Source organism: Lontra canadensis, unplaced genomic scaffold, assembly GCF_010015895.1.
Source record: "Lontra canadensis isolate GAN:19392208 unplaced genomic scaffold, GSC_riverotter_1.0 scaffold151, whole genome shotgun sequence".
NCBI lineage: Eukaryota > Metazoa > Chordata > Mammalia > Carnivora > Mustelidae > Lontra > Lontra canadensis.
Window position 1 is genome coordinate 201,696 of NW_022631145.1, and position 11,396 is coordinate 213,091.

Below are 11,396 nucleotides of genomic sequence, written 5' to 3' on the forward strand. Positions count from 1 at the left end.
TACAAAGACCAGATAAGGACACTCAAAGAAAAAAGTCACTTGAGTCAAGCTCAGTCATGTAGAGGCATCTATCCTAAATAAATTTATAGCACATCCAATACAGTAGTGAATAAGCAGACTGAGTTCAAGAAATGCAAAGATATTAAAATATTAGAAAAAAACTGCCAATTGAAATTTCTCTACATTAATAGATTAGAGTAAAAAATGCATTTGATCATGTCTAAGGGTTGATAAAAAGCCTTTGAAAAAAATGTTTAGCACCAATTTAAGGTAAAAAATTTTAGCAAAATAACATTCAAAGAGAATTTTTATTTCCTAAAATCTACAGCAAACTATACATAAATGTGAAATGTTAGAAGCATTCTCATCAAAGACAGGACAAAAAGGTAGATGTTATGGTACTGTATCTATTGTGTAAAGGTGGACTGAAATATACAACAAGAGGAATAAGAGTGGCAAAATAAATAAGAAAAAGGAATATTGAAATGATTGAGATAATAAGTGGTGACAATATGATAGTTAATTAGAAAATCCAAAGGAATCAGTGCACAAAATATTCAAAGGAACTTGTGTAACAGATTACCAAAACTGGGTGCCTAGCCACACAAAATCAATAACTAATTAAGATAATTAATAGAAAATATCCCAAAACAACAGCAGCAATATTCAAATTTTACCTAAAAGGAAATCTAACAAAAATGTACACAGTATTTTTGGAGGCAACTATAAATATGTACTGATACACTTAGAGAAAAAAAATCCCAAATAAATAGTAGAGCACACTATGTTTATTCACGGGAAAAAGAATATGGTAAAGATGTTAATTCTCCTTAAATTATTTACAGACTTAAATATGGACTGCTATGAACTGAATTGTGCCATTTTCCTGAAACTCCAATTCATATGTTGAAGACTTAATCCTCAATGTGACTGTATTTGGAGATACTTTAGGAAGGTTAGTAAGGTTAAATAATAAAGGTGAGGCCCTAGTCTAATAGATTTGATATATTTTTTTTAGAGTTGATATTCTTATAAGAAGAGGAAAATACACCAGTGATCATTCTCTCTCCGTGCATTTTGAGGAAAGTCCATGTGAGGACATAGCAAGAAGGTACCCAAATGCAAAACCAGGAAGAGAGCTCTTACTAGAAACTGAATCTATCCTCACCTCTATCTAGAACTACTTACCTTTAAAACTTTGAGAAAATAAATTCTTTTTAAAGATTTTATTTAGTTATTTGACATAGAGAGTGAGTGAGAGGGAGTGTACAAGCAGGGAAAGTGGCAGAGGCAGAGGGAGAAAGAGAATCCCTGCTGAGCAGGGAGCCTGATGTGGGGCTCAATCCCAGGACCCTGGAATCATGACCTGAGCTGAAGGCAGATGCTTAACCGACTGAGCCACCCAGGTGCCCCAATAAAACGAATTTTTGTTGTTAAAGCACACAGTCTATGGTAATTCATTATGGCAGCCTGAGCATGCTAATACAGTGCCTCACATACAACTTCCAAGATGATACCAGACTCAGGCTGCTGTTTCCTGAAATCAACCCTAGAGAAACTATACAAGAGAGAATAAAAAAAAAAAAAGTCTTACAACAGCAAAACAACATAGCTGAGAAGTTCCTGAGAGAGACTATCCATGTTGAACTAGAATCTGTATGTCAGCAGGCGGGGGTATGCCCTGAAGTTGGAACTGATCTGTAACCACAAGATAGGATTGGTCAGAGGAAAGGTTTTAAGTTGAGCCTTTGATTCTTCCAGAGTGTCCCAATATAATGAATTTCTCCTGTTTTAGTGAAGGGAGCTAAGGCTGCTTTTCCGAGGCTGAATGGCCAGGACCATGGGGTTAATATTAGGACAGCATCAAAGTTTGGGATTGTTTGAAACAGTATGAGTCCAGAGGCTGTACAATAACCACCTGAAACCTCTTTAAAGGGTAAGGACTGGCTTTTTAAAAAATAATATTATAATCAAATATAAGGAATACAAGAATGAATCACAGTAAGGGTAGGTATTCTTTCAAGAAAAAAATACCTACATACATATACTTGTTAAAGATGTAAATATATTTATTATGAATGAGGATCTAAAATAAAATAAAAGTTACTGCACTGGACTGAGCAATTTTAGACAACGTGGAAAGAACTGAATCTCACAAAATCATGCAGCTCAGTCTCTTCTTTAGAAAACAGATCTTTTAGAGTAGAAGGTTCCCAAGTCTAAGTTTGGCTTGCAAACAAACACTAGGCGCCGCTGTATTTTTCCTCTTACAGCCTACTAGGCGTCCTAGGACGCTGCCTTACACTGCAGCTTCCCCATCTCTTATCTAGCCTGGGACACATGAATTTTCTGTAAGGTTTGCATTAGGGAAACAGTTTAGAGCTTTCAGAGATTTTTGTATTTTCCAGGCAGTCTTTAAAGAACCAGCCAAGAGTAGGACACCTTACTCCCTGCCTCCACCCTAAGGACAGAAAGGACAACACACCCCAGAACAGAGAAGCCCTCACCTAGTCCCACCCCTACTTTCACCGCTGGGAAGCAGAGACAGAGCTGTCAGCGTGAAGTACTGACCCACCTCCACCTCCAGGGTCTCAGGTCTGAGAAGGGCAGCTTCAGGTCTGCAGAAGAGACAGCCAATGCTGAGAGTCAAGGTCAGGAACCTTACTTAGAACTGCTGGAACATGCCCCGCCCAGAACAAAGGAAACCTCACAGAATTCTGCCCCGATCTGTCCCCGTGCTAAGAGGCCCGAGGCTTGGCTGTTAGGCCCAACGCCCCCTCAATTCCGTTTGAGGGTCTCAGAGAATGAAGACTTTGATCTGAGGCTGGTGGACCCTGATCAACAGAGTGATACATCCCAGGCTTTATTCGGAGTCACGGAGAGGACCCTGAGTGAGGACTGAGGGTATTCTCAACCCCGCACAACCCCTACCCCTGCACTCTACCCTGGGAGGCCCTGGGCAGGGCTGTCAAACTTCGGGAGGCAGGGGTCTTGGTCTAACTGGAGTGAGCACATGAGTGAGCACTGAAAACTCCAATCATCCAGTACCATGGGGATCCCATAAAACCTTGCTCCTATTGTTGGCTCTGGAAGGTTGCAGCAGAAGTGGCCGACTAAGGCTTTTCCTCACTTGCTCGGCAAGAATCTAAGGGTGGTAAGATCATTGGCCTAAGGAGTTTAGCTTCAGAGCTGCGGGGGGCGGGGGCGGGGGCGGGGGGGGGGGACGGTCAGCGGAGCTGTCAGCCGCTGACAGGCTGATCCTAAATGTGAGCTGAGAGAATTCTCCATTGCAACACAGAGGGAACCACACAGAGGGTGTAACTTCCCAGCCCTTGCTCTCAGTCCCAAGTATACCCAGACAGGGCTGGAAGCTGCAGCCCCAGGCACACTCTACTTCTGCAAGGTTCCCAGGGGACAGACTGATTAGAAAAGGAGGCCTGTGGGGTCCTAGAGCACTGCTCTCATGGAAGCCCGTAAAAGCGGCTTTGGTTAAAGAAAGACAAGGTGGAATGTCCCTGTTGAAGGTGCACACACTATCTCATTCTCCCTTCTCTAGGTGCCCTCATTGCCTGCCCTCCTGCCCACACTACTGTCTACTGCCTCTAACCAGTGTCACCATGCCTCGGGGGCAGAATAGTAAGCTTCGTGCCCGTGAGAAACGCCGTCAGGCCCGGAGTGAAGCTCAGGGTGTCCAGGATGCTCAGGCCACTGCAGCAGCTGAAGAACAGCCCCTCACTTCCCCCTTTCCTCCTTTTGGTGGTAATGCTCAGAGCTCTTTAGCTGCTGGGTCAGGTAGAAAATCCCAGGGGTCCCATACAGCTCCATCCACTACTATTTCTGCAGGTGTTTCACACACAAGATCTGATGAAGGTGCCCAGAGCCAAGACAAGGAAAGACCAAGCACCTCTCAGGCACAACCCAGCACTGATCATTACCGTAGAACCCTGCTAGATGACAAGGCAATTCTTTTGGTGCAATTCCTGTTGCGCAAGTACAACATGAGGGAGCCCATAACAAAGGAAGACATGATGAAGTATGTCATCAAGAAGCACAAGGAGCACTTTCATGAGATCCTCAGGAAAGCCTCTGAGCTAATGGTGCTGGCCTTTGGCATTGATCTGAAGGAAGTCGACCCTACCAGGCACTGCTACGCCCTTGTCAGCAAATTTCAGCACACCTATGATGATAGGCTGAGAGGTGAAGAGATCATGCCCAAGACAGGCCTTTTGATGACTATTCTTTGTGTGATCTTCATGAAGGGCAACTGTGCCACTGAAGAGGATATCTGGGAAGTACTTAATGTGATGGGGATATATGCTGAAAGGAAGCACCTCATCTATGGGGATCCCAAGAAGCTCATCACCCAAGATTTGGTGCAGGAAAGGTACCTGCAGTACCAGCAGGTGGCCAACAGTGATCCTCCACGCTTCGAGTTCCTGTGGGGCCCGAGAGCTCACGCTGAGACCAGCAAGATGAAAGTCCTTGAGTTTTTGGCCAAGATCCACGATACAGTCCCCAGTGCCTTCCCATCCTGGTATGAAGAAGCTTTGCGAGATGAGGAAGAGCGAACCCGAGCCAGATTTGCAGCTCTGCTTCGTACTGGTGCCCTGGCTAACGTGCGCTCCAGGGTCAATTTTGGCAGCTTCTTCCAACTGTAGTGAAACCTGAAGCACTTTCCTCACTTTGTGTTTGAGGTAGTGTGAGGGCTTAGGTAGTGCTAGAGGGAACATAGTGCATATCATTTGTTCTACATGAATAATTTATAATTTGTCTTTTGCTGTTCAAAGTTTTCCAATGTTTCTTTTAAAAAAGTTTAATTAGCTTCACAATGTAAGTGTATGAATAATATTAGTTACATATTTAATGCTATTTATGAGGTTCAAGAGTAAGAGTTGTGCTATTTTATCAAACAAACTGGGTAATCTTCTATCTTATTTAATGACCTGGAACAAGAGAACATAGCATTGGAATAGCTATTTCCTTAAAATGTGAAGGAAATTAGCAACAAAATAGCTGGGATCAAAAAATAGAGAAAAAAGTAAAAGCCAATTTTTGGTTTTTCCTTATTCTTTGTCTTCTGCTATTGTGTAAAATAAAAGTTATATACCTGAAATTGCTTCATTTATTGAAGAATGTAAGAGAAATTGAACCTAATAAATTGCTTACTGGCCTTTCTTAAAAATTTTTTTATTCCTCAAACATTAACTGAGAATCTTCTCTTTGGAGTGCACCACAGTAGTCTAGGGGATGGTAAGAAAAAGAAGACCAAGCCACCACCCAAAAAAGTAAGATGGTGAGATACACTTTAAGACCCCCCACCCCAAAAAGTGCAAAGAAAGATTAGGTTGGAAAGGAGGAGCTGGTCCAGGTGAGGGCTGTCAAGTGTAAATGTCCTGAGGCAAGACAATTTGGAGCCTTGGGAAACTTCAAATCCTTCTATGGGAGGGAAGTTTAAGTTAAGATGGGTGGTGGGTCAGGGGAGGGTATGAGGGTGGTTAACAAGGGCCAGACCCTTGGGTGGTGTGTCACAGAGTTGAGAAACTAAGTCTCAATGAAGAACTGCTTTTAGCAGCCACTTTGGGATCATGAATAAACCAGACGCAAATCTCTACCTGGGGAGGGATTGTAGGTGCCCCATGCTCTGGTCCCAATGAAGATGAACAGATGGCAGAAATTAGGTATTTTATCCATATCATCGCCAGAGAGTTCCTCATAAATAAGGGTAATGCTTCCTTGAGGCTAGATGCCAAGAAACCACTGTGCTCTCACTCTTTGCCATGTGCTGGGAGAAACAGAGCTGGCTCCATTCAAAGGACATTTAACTAGGTTATTCTGAGTAAAATTTAGCAAACTATAAGGGAGGGTTTGATTTTGGTAGGGGTTAAATAAATGAAAATAGGAGTGATTTGGATCAAAGGGTAACTGGGAGGGAGGGACAAGTTGATTTTTTTTTTTGGTTAATTGGATTTTTTATTTGCACCAATCAAGCTAGTAAGAGAGTTGGTTCTTGACACACATTTTAGGAGCTTTGAGTTGCATCCAGATGGGGAAGATTCCCCAACATCCAAATTAAATAATATATGCTCTAAGTGGGATTAGTTACTAAGGTATTTTTTTCTGGTTAAGCACAATTTTTGGCTGACTCGGTGTACAGTATCCTACATCACTGAATAGTCTCAGACATCTCCTAGGCTAAAACAACAAAACAAAATAAAAACCAAATATTTCAGCAGGAAGTTTGCTGGTATCTGGGGTCAAAAACTCATAACAGTAATTGCCATTCTCTAAAGTTTCAGTGTGCACCACTCACTGTGCCATGTGTTTCACATACATTGTACACATTCCAACAGTTCTAGAAGACAGGGCTTGGTAATGTGTTGCGTTCACACAATAAGCGACTGGACTGGGACTGAAGTTATGGTCTGATTCAGTGGAGCCCACACTGTTTCATACCTTCCAGCATGAGGTCAAACTCTTGTCTCTTAATTACTTTCTCTTCTCACTATTCCATGATGGCTTTGAGGCAATGAAGGAAGGACCCTGTGGCCGAAGTACTAAAAGCAGGTCTAAAGAAGGAAGGTGCAAATGAAAAGCACAATTTGGGGGTTGTTCATGGGGTTCATTTTCCTAGGATCCTCCTGCCCCTCACCCTAGGGTCTCTTGAGAGCTGGCTCTGCCCTGGTCTCAGCACTTGTGTCCAGTCCTGGTACTTTCCTGCATGACAGCTCCTTCCCTTGGGACTTCCCCAGTGCCCCTCATGACCAAACTCAGGCTAGCTTTCCTCTCTTGTCCTCTTCTGGAGGCAGCACCTGTTCCTGCTGGAACAGACAGCCACTATCCCCTGCCTTTCCCTGACTTAGAGCATTCCAGTTCCTTGCATCTCCCATCCCTCTCCCAGACTCCTCTCTGACAGCAATTGTCCTTCTGAATAATTTTGACAGTGAGGTTTAGACACCTTCTCATCTCCTCTAGGTGCCTCCATCATATCCTTCAAGTGTTTTCAAATCTGTTGGTGACTACAGTCTGATTTGGCACAGAGTTTAGTGTTTCTTGGGATATAATCCTGAAGTTAGAGAGGAGGTTTTAGAAACCACAATGATACCTTTTCTTCATTTTTCCTTTTTTTAAATTAACATATAATGTATTGTTTGCTTCAGGGGTACAGGTCTGTGAATCATCAGTCTTACACAAGTCACAGCATTCATCATAGCACACACCCTCCCCAATGTCCATAACCCAGCCATCCTATCCCTACCCCCTGACTCCCAGCAACCCTCAGTTTGTTTCCTGAGATTAAGAGTCTCTTATAGTTTGTCTCCCTCCCCAGTCCCATCTTGTTTTATTTTTTCCCTCCCTTTCCCCCACGAACCTCCACCCTGACTTTCAAATTCCTCATGTCAGAGAGATCATATGATAACTGTCTTTCTCTGATTGACTTATTTTGCTTAGCATAATACTCTTTAGTTCCATCCACATCATTGCAAACTACCTCACACAAGCCAGAATGGCTAAAATTAACTAGTCAGGAAACGGCAGATGTTGGTGAGGATGTGTAGAAAGGGAAACCCTCCCTCACTGTTGGTGGGAATGCAAGCTGGTCACAGCCACTCTGGAAAACAGTATGGAGGTTCCTCAAAAAGTTGAAAATAGAGCTACCCTATGACCCAGCAATCGCATTACTGAATATTTACTGTAAAGATACAAATGTAGTGATCCGAAGGAGCACGTGCACATGAATGTTTATAGCAGCAATGTCCACGATAGCCAAACTATGGAAATAACCTACATGTCCATCAACAGATTAATGGATAAAGAAGATGTGGTGTATATATATACAATGGAATACGATCCAGCCATCAACCACCGTGATATTTGCAGTAGAGTTTTAATGGCCTGAATTATTTGAGATTGGTCACTGACCACATTCAACAATAAGTGACTTTACCTTGTTGGTCAAAACCAAAGCCTCCTGCATTAAGTAGTAGATGAGAAAAAGTTCATGGAAATCACTTTCTAAACAAACATGTACATAGACAGAATTTCTAAAAACCCAGGAGTTCTTCTAGTAGGTGGAAAATGGTTCCATGGCAGCTGTGCTATCTTTGATAAGAAAAGTCAACATTCTTCCACTGACTTTGGCTTTAGGCAATAGTGCAAATACTCTTATTGCCCCCAAGTTCTAACAATATGGATAAATAACAATTCCTCTTCCATACTACATCCATCCAAAATTCATCCCTCTTTTCAGAAGTAACCACAATTAAAAATGTGTGTGTTATTTTAAAATTTATTCTAGACTTTTCCTTATCTAGATGTGCTATAAAATACATTGTGAGTTTTTAATATACATAATAACAGTGTATATATTGTTTTGCCTCTTGCCCTTGTCATTGACTGAAATGAATGCTGGATCTTTCCATAGACCAGATATAGGTCCACATCACTCTTTTAACTCCTCCAAGTATTCTAAACTGCACATGTGCTATATTGAACTTAACTATTTTATTCCTGATAGACACATAAATTGTTTCAAAACATTGTTATGATTACTAGAAATGATATTAACATCACTGAGCATTAATTTTTGGGCAAATTCACATGTTTTCCTAAAGGAAAGACATAGAACATTGTAAACTGGATTAAAGTGAAAAAATGTGATGATTATAAATTTTTATAAATATTGCTAAAATTCTGTTCTAATAAAACTGGGCTGATTCATTTTCTCACCTTTAACGCCTGTGAATAATTTATACACTCACAGGCATTTATTTTATCAGCTTTTTAAATTTTGGTCAAACTTTTGTGTACAAATATATTGTCTCATGGTTATTTTAATTTCCCTGTTTTCTAAGTAGGTTGAGCAGAAAATTAACTTAATCTCTCATCCATAGAAAGTGGGATTTCTTCAGTGATGCCTTGAATACCAGCATTCCTCTAGGCATGCTTTAAAATTTTGAAATGACAGTAAGATTTTTCCCTTTACTTTGAGGAAGAAGGATCTTATCAGAATGATCAGATGCCAGGGAGTGGGTCCAGACAGAACTCCCTCATCTAGTGAGGAACTTCAGGAGGACTTGGGGAGAATGCAATGACCAGAGTATATGAGAGGGACCATGAAGTCCAGAGAGCACAGATCTTTGAAGGCCAGGATTCCATGACATAATCTGTATTTAAACTGTTATACAGTGGCTGTAAAAATAGGATAGGACCTCTTATTCCAATTTAAGCCTTTCCCAGATATCCAATTCATGATTTGAAGGCAAAGAAATGTGTGTACAAAAGGGACTGTAAGCCCACTGTCCCACCCACTCAGTACTCCTTCATCCCTCTCAGGGCTGTGGGCCCTGAAACTCAAACAACTTTGGGGTTCACAAAGACTGACAGGAAATCTGGGTGCTAGAAAACCCTTCTAGGATTCTTTTGGGTCCTGCTTGTAAACTTTTTTAGTGAGGACCAAAGTAGCATTTAGCATTTGCCTATTGAGGCAAAACACTTCTGAGCACTCTACTGATCGTTTATGAATTCTGTGGTTTTCCACTTTGACTGAAGGGAACAGGAACTACTGTGAGTCCTGTGTGAGCTCTGGGACATATGTGGCTCTCATTTCCCTGGCACTTCATATTGTGGATTCTACACACTTTGGCCTTCCCTAATTCCAAACTCCACCCCTTCAACTCAGGGCCATGGCAAACTCTCCCTGAGTTTCCACAGCTTGCACTAAGGCCTGGAAATTCTCTTATGGTGGTAAGGTGGGGCAATCATAGGGCTCACTTCTTATGTTTCCCAAATCATAGTGCTCATTCTTCTTCATTTTCATCTTTTTTGTTCTTGTTGTTCTTCTTGTTTCTGGCAGGAGGATAAATAAAGTCCTTGCTACTAATCATGACTGGGAGCAGAATGTGACCCTTTAAAAATTTCATGTAAGTGAAACCATATGGTATGTTCTTTTGTGTCCAACTCTTTTCACTTAGCATGTGTTTGAGTTTTGTCCATGCTGTAACAGGTAAAAGAGGTTTTCTTCTTTCCTTATGGTTAATATTTCTTTATTGAGTAGTATTCCATGGTATAGATATTCCAAAATTTGTATACACATTTATGAAGAGATAGTCATTTGGGTTGTTTTCAGTTTCATGATGGAAGAGATGTACTATGAACATTCATAAAGAAGTCTTTTTTTGTAGATATGTTTACAATTCTCTTGGGTAATGTTTTACAAGTGGAATTTCTGGGCCATAAGATAGGCGTATGTTTAATTTTATGAAATACTATTAGAACAATTTCCAAAGTGATTACAATATTTTGCACTCAAACAAACAATGGACACATATTTGGGGGTACTTCACATATTCCCTAACATTTTATGGCATCAATCCTTTTATTTTTAGCCATTCTAGTGGTTAGATGGTCTTGTCTTATTGTGGTTTTGATTTCAATGTTCCTGATGCACTTGAATACACTTTTTCAAGGGCTTATATTGGCTATTTAATTATCTTCCTTTGTGTCTGTACAATTTTTTTGCCCATTTTTATGAGTTATTTTTATTATTGAGTTTTTGAAGTTGTTTACATATTCTGGATATAAGTCTAATGTCAAATATATGTGTTGTTCTTAACTCATGTAAGTTGCTGGCTTGCTTATGCATTAATTTTTTTTTAGATTTTATTTCTTTATTTGACAGAGAGAGAGAGAGATCACAAATAGGCAGAGAGGAAGCCAGAGAGAGAGGGGAAAGTAGTCTCCCTGCTGAGCAGAGAACCTGATGCGGGGCTTGATCCCAGGACCCTGAGATCATGATCTGAGCTGAAAGCAGAGGCTTAACCCACTGAGCCACCCAGGCACCCCTTATGCATTAATTTTCTTAATGATATCTTTTGTTTGGCAGATTTTTTTATTTTGTTGAATTTTGTTTTATCATATTTTTCTTTTATTGTTAGTATTTTCTGACTTTTGTCTAAACATTCTTTGGCTACTTCCAGCCTGTGAAGATATTCTCCTATATTGTCTTCTAGAAGCTTTTTAAAAGAGTTTTTAATTTCAATTAGTTAACATACAGTGTTATATTAGTTTTAAGTGGACAATATGGTGATTTAACATTTCCAATACATCACCCTGTGCTCATTCAAGTGTACTCTTAAATACCCCATCATCTATTTAGTCCATCTCCCCACCCACCTCCCCTCTGTTACTATCAGTTTATTCTCTATAGTGAAGAATCTGTTTCTTGGTTTGTCTCTGCTTTTTCCCCTTTGTTCTTTGTTTTGTTTCTTAAATTACACATATGAGTGAACTCATATGGTAGTTGTCTTTCTCTGAACTTTTTCACAGAAACTTTAATTTTACCTATAAGTTTTAGGTTTATAATCCAACACAAATTAATTTTTTGTATTGAGTTAGGT

General features: G+C 40.5%; 1 protein-coding gene across 1 annotated transcript; it reads left to right on the plus strand.

The window, feature by feature from the left end:
- The first annotated feature begins 2,771 nt into the window (after positions 1–2,771).
- On the plus strand, positions 2,772–4,658 carry LOC116859236 (melanoma-associated antigen B10-like). Its single transcript, XM_032844357.1, has 2 exons — positions 2,772–2,904; positions 3,557–4,658. The coding sequence occupies exon 2, from the start codon at positions 3,618–3,620 to the stop codon at positions 4,656–4,658; it is 1,041 nt and encodes a 346-aa protein (XP_032700248.1). The 5' UTR covers positions 2,772–2,904; positions 3,557–3,617.
- Positions 4,659–11,396: the final 6,738 nt, after the last annotated feature.